Source organism: Orbicella faveolata, unplaced genomic scaffold (assembly GCF_042242905.1).
Source record: "Orbicella faveolata isolate gen_17 unplaced genomic scaffold, um_ofav_v1 contig_2, whole genome shotgun sequence".
NCBI lineage: Eukaryota > Metazoa > Cnidaria > Anthozoa > Scleractinia > Merulinidae > Orbicella > Orbicella faveolata.
The window spans coordinates 11,267,453-11,282,500 of record NW_028301547.1 but is presented as its reverse complement, the minus strand read 5'-3'; the positions used below and the strand labels follow the sequence as shown (position 1 = coordinate 11,282,500).

The 15,048-nt window shown below is 39.4% G+C and overlaps 1 protein-coding gene and 2 pseudogenes across 2 annotated transcripts in view; 2 read left to right on the top strand and 1 right to left on the bottom strand.

The window, feature by feature from the left end:
* The window catches only part of LOC110048790 (uncharacterized), a 30,332-nt gene extending 29,058 nt beyond the window's left edge, over nucleotides 1-1,274 (top strand). For both annotated transcript variants that reach the window (XM_089289577.1, XM_089289576.1), the window contains one exon: nucleotides 683-1,274. In XM_089289577.1, coding sequence (XP_089145703.1) covers nucleotides 683-849 — 167 coding nt within the window. In that variant the 3' untranslated portion in view covers nucleotides 850-1,274. The remainder of the gene's footprint in view (nucleotides 1-682) is intronic.
* A 3,796-nt stretch (nucleotides 1,275-5,070) lies between these two features.
* Nucleotides 5,071-7,720, bottom strand: LOC149111965 (uncharacterized; annotated as a pseudogene).
* Nucleotides 7,721-10,593: 2,873 nt separating this feature from the next.
* Nucleotides 10,594-11,773, top strand: LOC149111964 (adenosine receptor A3-like; annotated as a pseudogene).
* The last annotated feature ends 3,275 nt before the right edge of the window (nucleotides 11,774-15,048 follow it).

Sequence of the window (15,048 nt, the reverse complement as noted above, 5' to 3'; positions counted from 1 at the left end):
ATATATATACAGTAAAAAATCTAAGAAATCTAAAAAAAGGTTTAAAAATTTAATAAAAATAAACGTTTCGGTCAAAGACCTTCATCAGTTGCAGTGCCTGCAACTGATGATGATGGCACTGCAACTGATGCAGGTCTTTGACCGAAACGTTTATTTTTATTAAATTTTTAAACCTTTTTTTAGATTTCTTAGATTTTTTACTGTATATATATTTTTTTCGCTCGAAGTTGTCCGTCCTCGTTTTCCACAATTGCCTATATATATATATATATATATATATATATAGGTCAATCGATCTGACCTGGTGGGGATCAACGTAACCACTGTGTTTACGATTCTTAAATGATATGCCTTAAATACGAGTTGTTGAAAGGATTTTTGGTCCAAGGGCGACAGCAGTTATTTTGAAAATTCTCCATCCTTTCAAATATCCTGGACTTGGATTGATGTCTTCCGAAAAATTCATTCAGCAACTGTGCGCCATGTTTACTTGCCGAGATGGCAAAGGTGGAGCGTCATATAAGGAATCTCTCAACCAATCAGATTGCTGGAAACTCTTTGCTCAGCTCTGATATTGTACTAATGGCTGATAGTGTGTGATAACTCAGCCAATTAGACTGCAGTAATTGCATTAGTATGAATATTCTGAAGTTTTGTTTTGTTTAATCTGAATTTGTTTCAGGCTTGGCTAAGAAACCTGATGCAAACAATAACATTGTTGAAGTCAAAAGAATGGAAGAACACAAGACAGTCAAAAGCCCGCGAGAGGCGTGGAAATCGGCAGAGAGCAAGTCTGAAGAAATTAATAAGAATATCAAAAAACGAAGCAAAATTTGTTCTGTTCAGTAGCAGTAATGTCCTGCTGAAAACTGGAAAAGGCTATTTATGATTTGTTTTAATGCAGCGTTTTCAGAAAAGGTGTAAAATGTAAGTAAATACGGTGTAAAACGATGGTGTAAAGTGTAAGTAAAACTCATTTTCATGGAAGACATGAGAATACAATTTGAAATGGAGAAGAAAGGCGCTCAGAAATAGTCCATGTGCAAAGGTTGTAAATTTCAAATACATCGTTTGAAGAAGACTTTTTTTCCCGTCTCCTCATAAAGTTGGCGTTATGTAGAATGACGTCAGCAAACGCCGCTCCAGACATGTTCTCATTCGTTCATATCTTCCACGTCCATTGCAAATCACTGAAAAAAATGAATTTGATTGACTCTTACTCTAAAGAGGTTATTAAAGGATTCCACTTGAATTCAATGGAAAGTTAAAAAGTTGTTGCTGTGTTGTTGTTGTCAATTAATGAATGACCTTCACTTTGTAAATAATTGTTATATAGTGTATATTTGTAATATAGTGTCGTCTTAAGATTCCCTATGGGTATAAAACATAGCATGTGTCAAATCAGTCAGTCAGTCAGTCAGTCAGTCAGCCAGTCAGTCAGTCAGTCAGCCAGCCAGTCAGAAAGCCAGCCAGTCAGTCAACCAGTCAGTCAGTCAGTCAGTCAGTCAGGCAGCCAGCCAGTCAGCCAGTCAGCCAGTCAGCCAGCCAGTCAGCCAGCCAGTCAGTCAGTCAGTCAGTCAGTCAGTCAGTCAGTCAGCAGTCAGTCAGTCAGCAGTCAGTCAGTCAGCAGTCAGTCAGTCAGCCAGCCAGTCAGAAAGCCAGCCAGTCAGCCAACCAGTCAGTCAGGCAGCCAGCCAGCCAGCCAGCCAGCCAGTCAGTCAGTCAGTCAGTCAGTCAGTCAGTCAGCCAGTCAGTCAGTCAATCAATCAATCAGTAGTCTTCATTTAGTAAGTCAGTCTTTTTTATGTCTTGTCAGAGGTTTCTGGTCCTGATAAGCGTTGCCCGTGCGGTACAGCCGGTCACAATATCCCGGATTAGATTATACCGGCGTATTGGACAGTCGCAGGGTAGCCGTGAAGCTGAAAGGATTCAACTGCGAGAGTGATTGGAACGGGTGGGAATGGATAGGACTATTCCAATGACAGCCTAGCACCCTCGGCGATGGGTGAGTGTTTGTGTGAGCGCTGGATCGTAAGAAAGTTGAAAGGAATTCCATGAAACTGCATGTACCAAAATCCCGTTTTACGTCGCGTTCATTTCATTTCTAAACGACCCTAACTTGTTCCTGCACTAGTACTATTCGCGCATTTTTCCGTTGTAACGCAAAGACAAGTTTTGCACAACGCAAAAAATTACCGCATCAAATATGAATTGACAGAGCTGCTGTCTGTCGTGCTTCTATCTTTCAATATGTTTGCAAATAAGAGGTGGCTGTATTCGCAGACTAACCACAATCCTGTGCTCTGTCATATACATATCCGTTCGCAACTGACAAAGCTCCCGCCCCAACCTCCTCCATAGAACTACTAGATTGCAAAGAGTGTCAGAAATTGTTATCAGTCATGTTTCTCCCAGAAAAAAAAAAACAAATAAGTTTGCGAGCAACTAGAATTATTTTGTTAGAAATGCTGATTTGTTGGTCAATTCGAGGCTATGATGGTCCATGATGAATTCTGAAAAATTGGCTCGTTGTTTGCCTCTGGATCCTTCAGGGAAAGCGTAACTGCAGACCAAAGAACAACCGAAGATGGTCATACCGATTATAACCGCGTCCTCGATTCTAAGGTCAAAGAGGAATGACTGAGATCAACCGACTAAGTAATATCCGGGGAGGGAGAGGGTACTCCCAGAAAAATTGAGTGGGGGTGCGGCCCGCATCTCAAAACCCTTACCCTATTTATGACCAAAATCTGCGATTTTCCCTACCCTATTTATGACTTGACCAAATATTCGATACCCTATTTATGACCTAACCAGCTAACCTTTAAATTAGTACTCTGTTTCAGACCTGCCGTATAATTAGTTCCCTAGTTCGAAACCAATGTTGAATTGCCCGAAACATAATTTGTAAAGAGCTTTTGTTGATGGTCTTATCGATAATGATGAAAAAGTAGCATCTTCTTAAGGCATATCAAGACTAGAGTGTCAAAACCATACCCTATTTGGGACCAAAATGGCCAAAATCGATACCTTATTTATGACCAAAACGGCTGAAAAACCGCACCCTTTGGGGGCGCACATACCTGTATAGTCAATATAAGGGAGCATCCCCCGGGAAGTAGTATAAGTAAAAAAATAATAATAATAACCCGTATAATAAGTAATGTAAGTATTGTTCCGTAAGCAGAATATGGTGATGTTAGTGGTGTAATTATAAGAGCCTGTATTGTAAGTGCATATAGTGATGAAAGTAATTACGGGTTTTACAAAATAAATAAATGAATTTATTAAATCCATTTTGAAATCACTGGCTATCCTTGCAATCTGATTGGCTCTCAATGGTGCGATTTATTCACGAATCGTACTATTTTTTGCTCTAAATCGCATCTTTTTCTCAGCCATTGAGAATGGGACAGTAAAACAAAACAACAAATCAGATTTCAATATTAGTTTAAAGTAAACAATAAAATTTCAGGAAAATGAAAGGCAAAAAACCATTGTGTGGATAATTTAGCAACTAGTATTGCCAAAACTCTGTTGTTATTGTGTGTTTTTTTCCAAAAAACTTGACGAATGTAATTAATTACAGTTTCTAAATGACGATTATCAGCTCCTTCAGGCTGAACACCAACTTTAATGGAAGTTTCCAACTTTCAGTGTCCATTTTGACGAATATTTTGGCGATTTTTCTTCAACATCTGCTCAAAATCCGTATGATACCGAGTCCAGTAAAACATAAACAAACGAAAACCACTCAACAACAAATTCAGGGCCATCTCAAGAAGGTAGATGTTTCCAGGTTTCTGGTAGTTTCAAACGAAGCAACAAAAGAGCTCAACTCTGTCGCTGTGAATAAACATAGTCAAAATACGCCCCGCTCCACAAAACAGTGAATGAATGAACGTCTTACGAAGCTGGTGTTAGTCCCGCCATCTTGGAAATATCTTGAAACAAATGGCGCCGCAAGAACTTGACAAGGTCCTGAGTATTGAGTCCTTCGCCGAGGTCACAAAAAGAAACGGAGATGATAACGAGCTGGACTCCCTTAAAATCATGCCATTAAACGGTATGAAAGAAAAAAAACGTACCATCCACTGGGCATCGTGCACTCGAGGGAGTTTCACAACTCAAAAGAAATCCATCGCAGAATTACGCAGGATGCACCGTCAAATTCCTTCTCCAAAGACAATGAAAAGTCTCAGCCTCAACCACAGAAGAAAGAAAGACCTTCCATCATTGATTCAACCGACGAGAATTGAATTTTTATACCTGAAGCAGACTATTTTCGTTCTGACTTCAAAACCGCTTGTTTCTTTGTCATGCTCGGATGAGTTTTCGTCACATGACATCGTTTTGCATACTAAATGAGACGTAAAGGCGTTTCCGGTTCCGCTTTTTTTTTTAACAAACCGGCTACTGGAACAATACACCAAAAGTCTAAAAATTAAGGCGGTAAAATTGTGCGATTTCAAAATGGATCTAATAAAGTGGCAATTGAACTTCATGTCGTGCAATTTTGATCTGAAATCATACTTGTGATTTCAAATCGAACTCGCGCTGCGCGCTCGTTCGATTTTGAAATCACGCGTATGATTTCAGACCAAATTGCACTCCACTCAGTTCAATTACCATTATTAATTGACTGATTTAAAACTAGTAGTAATCAGAGATTATGAGAGTGCGTTCGACGCTCTCACTTTAAAAAATATATACCGTAAATAAATGATTTCACTAGCTGACTTTCAACCTTTGTCTATTGCTAAAATCAACATTTTTCAGCGGTAACCGAGGTTTTACAGTCAGATATACATAGTGTCAAAGTCCATGCAAGTGAAGAAGTCACCATTTGTTGATACGTTGCGTGACGCCGCCAGTTTGCTGTAGACTCTCAAGTTTCATAGAATATTTAAATTACCTACATTATTCTAAGCTAGCATTTGCAATCGCGTGCTCGTTTCGCGTGGCCGTTTATCGTAAACAAACTCCGTGCGACTAATTTATAAAGGAAATAAAGGAAGTTTATAAAGGAAAATAAAAATCTTCAAGGAATAAAAATAATGTACATTCGAACCTCCGGTTGCGACCACCTCTCCTCAGCGACCAGTTTTCCAAAATACAAACGTTTCCAAGTCAAATCACCATATTTGGAACCTCTTGTAAGCGACCACCTCTCGTAAGCGGCCGCGACTACTTTTAGAGCTAGAAGTTTGAAATTTCTTTTGCTTTTTACCTCCTGTAAGTGACCACTTCACAGATAATAGAGCGAAATATGGATAATAAGATGCTGTGATATTATCACATTCCTGGGTTGTACAGGAGACGGAAATTTATCAATGGCAAGTACCGGATTTTTTCTCAAAAATTGAATAAAACAAGTCAGTCATGGGGCAAGTCTCTGTAGTTACCATATGCTAATGTGGCAAAATTTTGACCCAATATGGTGTTATCTCTCGTAAGCAACCACCTCCCGTAAACGACCAGCTAGGCTTGACATTTTGGGTGGTCGCTTCAGATAAATATTCTCCAACATGCTTCTTCCTCGCCGACAGCCTGTTCGCAGGCTAAATTTTGTGAAGACGAAACACACGCACAACTTACATTTTGAATGTCCCAATCTTTTGAATGTCCCAATGCCAGAAAGGGTCAAGAATCACTAAGCAAATGCTTGTATGGAATAATGGGTTGATGGCGAGTTACATTGGCGCAATACGACCTGGATCGTTTACTAAGGTATTCCGTCACTTTTGTTAGTTTCAACTGTTCAAATATCGCATGACTTCTTAGCTTTACAGGGGCCTCTTGTCTGATGTACTCGACAAATTCCCGCTCTCTGGCCGCCATCTTTAGCCGACGATTATCATCCCTACTGTGACGATAAGTTTTCTCGGTAAGCTACTGTGACGATAGGTTTTTCCTGCAACACTGTAAATTTTGGACTGAACGGACACTTGAACTGACAACTGGGGGAATCTAACTCTGGAGAGCACTGCTTGGCTGCGGGAACGGAAATTCGTCACGATTTCCTGGTACACGAGGATCTACTTCAATGGTCTTCACTACGGACGTCAAGGAAGAGACATAACTTGGTCCAACAGTAGTTTATTCTGCACTCTAACGTCGCGGGTGAAACTGACATACTCGGCGGAGTAGCCGCTGTAAAATCGTAACGATGTAATCGATGTAATCGATGTAATCGAAAATGCTTTACAAACGTACTTGCTTATATATCATCCTTTACACGTCAAGTGTTTACAATATGCTAATGTAACTTCAGGTATACAATACGAGCGGAAAGTACTTAATTAAGATAGCGAATTCTAATCAACACCACGAGGCTTCCAAAATTAAAAATAGAGTGCTAGGATTAAAATCACACAGGCTGAGATTAAGATAGAACAAACTTAGGAAATTAAAAGTGAGATAGTTAAATTTGAAATTCTGAATTGGTGTTACCGACAGCAAGGAAAAATTATCTTATGAATAGAAAACATTAAAACTCCATTAGTGAAAAGTAGTTCAGCTGGCTAACCTCCGAGGAAACTAATAAAACTTCATTAGTGAAAAGTAGTTCAGCTGGCTAGTTTCTGGGGGAACGGAAAGTAGCTTTTAATAATAAAAGAAACTCAAATGACCCGATAACGAACTACTTGTCTTCTAAATGAAAGTTAGTGAAACAGCGTTGCACACGCTCAGGTGTACAAAGAATCGGCAAAGTACAATGAAGAACAAAACTTAAGATCTCTAGCTGTTAACTGAAAAGAGGCTACTGTCGGTTTTTTTTCCTATAATTTTCCAAATAATAAAGAAATGCCTGTGCAACGGCGAATTTTCTCATAACACTACGATGTAGGGGATTTGCACCAGTGACTGGAGCAAAAAGGAGTGCTTGGCCACCAAATTTCACCTCAACGGCTATCATGGCTTGCCTATTACTACAAAAAAACACATCCTCGTTCATACTGTGTCGGATAGGGAAGGATATGTTCAATAGCTTTGTGATGGTAAGCGTTAAACAGTGCATCGTAGAATACTGTGGGAAGGACTACCGATGCCGTTTCGTTTATACCACACGACTGTTTCCTGAATTTAAGAATATAGTCTGCTCCATGATGATCATAATCCAACACACCCACCACCGGTTCGTAATCTAACAGCCATGTCTCCACAGCGCGGAAAGGTGACAGCTTTTTCATCTCCGCAGGGGCAAATTTATTGTACTTGAGTGTCGTGTCGTCGTTTAAAAATATGTAGTAATGATAGCCCGGTCTTCTATCCATTGCGGCAAAGAAAAGTACATTTCGTCCAGATGCAAACAGGGTATCGGGATCAAACAAGTAACTCACATGTGATTGATTGTTTTCTTGGCACTTTGCTCGGTAACTTAGTACTATCACATCACAGTTGCAGGTCTGGGGATCACCAATGTGAGAAGATGAAGCTAAGTATGGAGGAAGGCATTGTTCAGTTTCCGTGAGATAAACAAATGGTTTTCGAGTTGTCGACTCTGTGGTTCTGTGTATTGAATACTTGCGAAATACAGCTGAGAAGACATCGTCAACCCTTTAAGTGAAGGTCCCGATGACGTGCGTGTTGTTCACATGAATAAGAAAGCCGACGATTAAAATGGTACTAGCGGCCACTATAAAAAGGAAAACACCCTTAAACTTCATTTCACTGAAGGTTTTTGAATGAAGATGGCAATGCCGGAGTGAAGGGTTTTGAAAAATGAAATAAATGAAGCTAAATTATTGTCGAATATCGACCATTGCCAGGAAACGATTGTTGAATTATTCGGCTGTTAGATCTCTGCAGGCGGTACAACCTCAGACTGCTACAAACTACTATAAACTGTGATCTGAAGTTAGCGCGTTAGCTTGTGTCGAAAATTTGAGTTGAAATTTCAGAGGTTAAATCATTACAAAAATGGTGTATAGATAATATTCAGCCGGTTGTTTGGATCTTTGGCAATTAAATCATGCGTGCATTTCACTGTAGCCGGGCATGAGGGCCCGCATAGAGTAGTTTTTGGCTCGCCGCTTGAAGCCATAGTTGCTACAGACGCTAACATTGATCTAATTAAATGTTTCAAAATCTAATTAATTGATTTCATCGTTTAAGCCAATCGTAGAACGTAGAGAAACTTGATCTTGATTGCCATTGTCAACGCTCTCGCAGTTAGAGTTTGGTTTGAGCCAAAAATATACATCCGGCATTTGAAGTTTTGACTCGCGCGGCGATAGAAGCCAGAGCTGAAAATGAAAGAATGGATGTCGTACGATACAAAAGAAAAAAATCAACTCATTGAAGTACACGCTTCTCGATTTTATTTAATAATAATTTAGCGAAGCGCTTTGCGAATTGAAGCGAGAACAAGCCGGCCAATGTTCGAAAAAATAAAAAATCCTTCATTATTGTTTTTATATACAGCATATCAATCTCGCGGAGCTCGCTATTTATTGGTTTAAAACGATAAACCCAAAACCGCCGCCCAACTATTCACTCATCCATTTCGTCACACAAAATATTGCGTAAAAGTGTTTTCATGTTTCTCCCCAGTTCCGACATTTACATTCAATATTTCTGAGTCCAATACTGCTTGTAAAACGCCACAAAACCGGCGATAAAAACCAAATGACGACATACGAGATGTACACGATGTTGAAAATGGCGTTTTCACCGTGTGGCGTGCTAAAATTTTATACCGAAACAGTTCAGCCGTTTGGAGAGTAATCGCAAATTCTTTCCAAACTGGTTAATTAAACATTTAACTGTTTTCCATCTCCTCTACCCGCCAAAGCGCGGCAATAATTAGACATTACAATAGTTTGCGATCGTGCGAGCAATTAAGAGAAACGTTGCGCATTTTCCCTCAGGAATAGAAAATTCCTTAACAATTGATTAACTGATAGAGTAACAATGCACTTGCTGACCATGTTTTCCTGTTTAACAATAAAGCGCTCATAAATAGACGGAAACCGTGTATATTCCCCTTTGTGTTCAGTTGTCAGTACTTGAACCCAACCTTGCGAGTAGGAGAGTGAAGAGTCAAATTAGTCCGAGTCAATGTTTCCATCACCCTTATTCAGAACAAGCGTAACATGCTTTATTCAGGCTAACCTGAGCGATATTTGAGCTAACTGGAGTCGAGTTGCCCCAAACGAGAAACTCGCGGGACCGTGAAAACCACGCAGGATACAAGATGTGGCTTTCAGGATTAATCGAACGCCTGAATTCAACTTCCATCCGCGTTTACCAGGTAAAATTAAAAACCACGAATAATATCATTATCATCGCTGCAGTTTAAGCTAGGTTTCAAGCCAGACATTGTATTCATAGCAATATACGTGAACAATTCGAGTTGCGAGCATGTGCACAAACAGTAGGGCCACCAAATTCATTAATCCAAGACTCCAAAAGTTTTAGGTTATGATTATCACAACCTTTCTCAAGTCCTATGTACCCGTAACATGCGTTTTTAGTGAACTCAGAGAGAAAACACGACTGCTAAGGTGGTAAAATGTCTTTGCGTGACAAGAGTGACAGTTGTGGTGTGTGCTGTTCGAATTATTTATAATTTAGAGGCCCATTTAACTTTTGAGGGGAGGGGGGTGGGGGAAGTGGGTGATTTCTGGGCAGTAAGAAATTTTTTCCAAGAATCCTGGTGGGCAGGATATTTCTTCCCCTTCTCAGTGCTCAGTGCTCCACGACATCATGGCATTATTGAACAGACCTGTAAACTAAAAAAGAGAACTCTTGATGAGAATGGTAAATAAACGTGTTTTGTTTCGTGTTGTTGTTGTTGAAGGTGATTTAACAATGCCATGGCATCTTACTCACAGAATCACGTGTTTCTGTTGCATTGTTAAAAAGCACTTAGAAGTTCTAGACACCATGGCATTATCAAAGACCCACAAGTTCCGACTGAAAAAATAAGTCCTTTTATTAGAATGAAGGTGATTTCATAATGCCATGGCGTCTAACTCACAGAGTCACGGGCGTGCCACCTAGTGTTTCTGTTGCATTATCAAAATGCACTTAGGAGTTCTAGACACCATGGCATTATCTTAATTCATTGTCTTAATTCATCTTTGAACCAGTAATTTACTGCTGGAAGATGAGGGGACATTCAACACGCTTTCAAGGACAGACTGCGAAACATGTCTTGGTTCAGAAATCGCGTACCACACTAGCTAATCACTGATCCGGCTATGTTACGTGGCGATTCCAGCCATGACACACATTCACACTGGATCAAAACTGTTCAGTTTGCAGATGCATTATCAACATGTTGAGCGACCTATTAAGAAAACTTTTTCCTTCATTTTGTATAAGTGAAATTTTATTGCAAAGGCTTGTTACATGTAAATGAACCTGACACTCACACCAGTGACGTCCTGGTTTTAATTTATTCTAAACAGTTTAAGGACCTGCGTACAAATGAGAGCTTTAAATTTCATATTCTCAAAAATGTTTGAAAGAGCAAATCCTAGAATACTTTACTACTTTTGGTTTGGCGAGGATCATCACTTGTCTGAGCCAAAAGATCTAGTTGGTCCGTGGCGTCTAGAAAGGAAACTGTTTGCTTCGTGAAACAATTTTTATGTCAAACGCGCGGTGCTTTGAGGAAACCTGAGTCAACATTACTATGATGAGGAAATCGGCTTATTGTAAATTATTGCTGGATTACTACCCAAGAATCTCTGACGATAAGGACCTCTATTCAACGAACATCGCTAGTTGTGCCTTCAATATATTTTTATGCTATACCGCCATCATGTTGAACATTGTAACAATCCACGCGCTTAGAAAAACCTCGTCGTTGCCGAGGACTTTAAAAACATTGTTCCTGAGTATTGCTGTTTCTGATGTTGGTGTTAGTTTATTGGGCCAGCCAATTTTAGTCTCAGTTCTGGTCAAGCGGTTACAAGAAGACAATCCTGGCTGTAATACGTGGAAGACTTTTCACATCATTGCACATTTATTTTCCCTGGCTTCGTACTCTGGTGTTCTGACTGTAAGTGTAGACAGGTTCTTAGCGATTCATCTTCATCTAAGATACCAGGAACTTGTGACTCACAACCGTGTTGTTGCTGCAGTGGTCTCAATATGGGCGCTGAGTGTATTTCTTTCTTTTTTAACTTTCTGGGTTCAGAACGATATTTTTTCACTTATTAAAACGATTACTGGGGTTGTTGGTGTTCTTCTTACTACGATGATCTACATCAGAATTTATTTAACCGCACGAAGCTACAAGAATCAAATTCAGGCCCTGCAAGTACAACAACAAGCACTGACGGAGGAAGAAAAAAATTTTTCTAGCCTCATTAACTCTGCAGCCGGTATATTCTACGTATATCTCGTGTTTTTAATTTGTTATTTGCCTTATTCTATCACTTTGGCCGCCTTTAAAATCAACGGCCCAAGTATCACTTTGAAGAAATTGTTTCTTTTTTCACAAACTCTTGTATTCCTTAATTGAACTTTGAATCCTGTAATTTACTGCTGGAAGATGAGACACATTCGACGCGCTATCATAAACACACTGCGGAACACGCTTTGGCTCCGAAATCGCGTATCACACCGAACGCTTCCATTAGCCGGCCATACTCTGCCATGGTTCTCGCATCGCGGACAGACAGGCTACAGGAGGACACAGGAAAACGCATTTAAACTGATTAAGGTGATACTTTCAAATACTGAAGAAACCATACTTCAGAAGGATGTGATATGTATAGCTTATGAATGGAGTTTGATGTACATATGTAGTAGTTGATGACTACGAAAAAAGCAAATAGTAAGTAACTAATTTTACAGAGATCTTCAAACTCAAGGAGAATATGTAGTATGGTTTGTTTTTTAATTAAAACCAGTTTGCTTTCAATGTTTAATTTTGTTTCTGCTGATAAAGAAACTGGAAGCTGAATGCCTGGATCGTACATTCGTTAGATTTGTTGTTCACTGTGTCCAAAACAAAATTAAGGGGTAGATCAATTAAAGATTCAAAGTATCATCGAAATAAAACTGGTATTGCCCTATTATGCAAATTCTAAACCATTGATTGATAGAGGTTCCTTGGCCTTTGTTTGCAAAGAGACAAATGGTTCCTTTTGTTTCTTCATTTTGAATAGGTGAAGACAACACGAACGTCGCAATAAGTTTTCAATATATTAATAAGACCATTTTTAATTTACAGACATGTTACGGCGAAAGCTTCTGCCATCTCCTGTGCAAATATTAAAGGAGGTGGAAACTGAATATAAATGATTAGTAAATTCCAAAGAGTACGTACATCTTGTAGTCAATTTTTTTGAGTCATTTAACTTTAATGTCAACTAAACGTGGTTCGTTTGTTTTGAATTTGTTACCTTTAATTCATCTCTAGTCAATAATAATTGACTCGGGGCAAATAGAAAAAAAAAAACTAACTAACCCGAATCCGAAGAAAGCGACTGGAGCCACAAAGTAGTTGAAATCATAAATTAACCACGGCATATTTAGGGAGTTTGAAGTAAAATGTTGTTAGGTTTTAAACTTTGTTTGAAGAAAAATCTTGACTCTGTGTTTTAGTGAAGTGAAGCTGAAGTGGTTGGAGAAAAGATTTCTGTTCAGGATTTTGCTAATACTCTTGCCGACGTCGTAAAAGCCCTTCAAGGCGTTGTTAAGTTTGAGTTCCCTACCTCTGGGAAAGACGTGAAACTGAACAAACACTCACAACCACACACACACACCAAGACGCTAAAACCATCTTCAATTGAAAACGTACTGAATTGAAAAAACGTTTCATTTGTAATCAAGAGTTCGCAAAAGGGAAACCTTGAAACTAGGTTTGGGATTAAGCTGGCCTTGGGTTAACATATTGAAACCAAGCAGATTTCAATAGTTGGGTTATGTAGCAGGTCTCGTAAGGTCTCACATGAATGGCTCGATACCTTTTAAGGGAACAATAGCACAAACATCGGAAGCAATGCACCTAGCCCTAAAACAATAACAGCTACTACAATGGTGAACAATAGCAGCTTACGAGATCTGCTACACTTCTGCAATATTTGTGCATGTATTGGTACCGAAAGGCGCATTACCCAAGAATTTAAAAATAGACTCCTCTTGTACTTTGAATTTCACATCAACTGGGTCTTTACTTGTGATCTATGGAAAGAAGCTTGTTAAGAAGACTGAAGCTGACTGAGATCATTCCTGAACTCTTTTTTCGGATGGACACTCAAGTTTTTATCCGTTAAATTTATTTTCAAAGCTTTTGTTTTTCGTACTACGTGCGCAATAACTTTTCGGTTCAAACTTGTCGTCCTTGTCCGCACGCGTAAATCTTGGCTTTTCTTGGCAGATTATGTAACGTTTCTATGGATTCAATGACCTGTGTGTCCAGCCTTCATATAAGAGGCAGGTACAATCTATTCGCAGCCTTTTGATCAACTACACTGCTATACTATAACTTTACGAGAAGCAGCATTAAACTTGAGGGAGAAGATCTAGAGTGATTATCTGACTGAGAATGGAGCTGAGCTATACTGCCCTCCGCCTTCCCCCCCCCCCCCCCCACCACCACCCCTTCCCCCACGCACCAAAAAACCCGTACCAAAAATACAGGTACAATGATGCAGTTATCTCCTCTCTCAATAACAGCTTGCAAACAATTTTCATACCACAAAGAAAAAAAAAACGATGTGTGACCGAATTGTAAACGTGTTTGGCATACGTGCAAGGGTAATCTGATTCAACCCTTGCAGACGCAACAAGTTAGTAACAGACTCGGCCATAGCTTACACCAAGAACCTCGAATTCGGATAGCAAGAGGTAGTGCTACTTCAGTGCTAACTCCAGTTATTTTGACTCGTAACACCAAAGCATTTACGGGTTATTTTTGTGAGCACGACTGTTTGAGAGCACTGAGGTGGATGCCAAAAAGTCAAAAAGTGAAAGCCAGACCGCAAACTACTTGGTGAAGGATTGTCAAGAAAAAGGAGCAGGATGGATGAATTGGAATATAACCAATGGCGGTGCGCTCAAAACAGAGAGGACAGAGTTCACAACGTAACGACGACGACGAAATCATATATGGCTTGTAGCGCTCTCTTGATCAAGCGTTCCTATTGCACGCAAAAGCCGGCAGCAACACTTCGAAGTGGATCTCTCTTTCCGTGTTTTCAGTCCCGCTCGCCCGCACACTACTAACGAAACTTCTAACAGTCTGCAGGTGCACTATCCATTCGGATTCTTTAAGAATTAAACGGCCGGTATTTTTGATTAGTTTTGAATTTCCAAAGGCTGAAAGTGATTTTGAGGTTATGTTTACAAAATTAAAACTGACATGACTGACGCTAGGGCCAGTGGCGCCTACGTCTTTTTATTACTTTTATTGTTATACATAAACCGACAACCCGCGTTCTTTTTTTCGACCTCCGCCTCCGCCCATGTGCTCGTCACCTTTTTAGTTGCCAAGACCAGTTAATAGTACGAACGACTCTTACCATGTTACACATTGTTGTACATTGTAAATGTATAACATTGGTATATTGACGCTAGAAAATAAAATTCTCGAGAAATGAGGTACAAGATAAAGTCATTACGCCTTTTGCTGTTCATTTACAGAAAATAAACATTCATTTGTGTCCAAATTTCTTTCTTTATGGTCAATAAACTCTCATTAACACCAATATGACCTTCATTTGCGCGTAAGGAACGTTCAAGAATAACATTTACATATGCATTAACATTCAAAATCATCAAAAGAAAAACAATACCTTCATTTGACATTCATTGACTGTAAAGGTATTTTCATTTTGGTCGAAAAAAAATTCGTTGTCGCGAAACGACAATCATTTACACTTTAGGACAATCAGTTTTCAACAAAAGACTCTCAATAACACAATTTGCATGAGAACTCACAATCAATTGCATTATTATGCAACCATATCCATGAAGGTAACAATCTTTAGTGCGGCAAGACAAACATTACCGTGTTTTCACCAAACGTTAAGAGAAAACAATCGCTCATTCGCGCAGTTCTTTTGAACAGAGATATCTCACCCA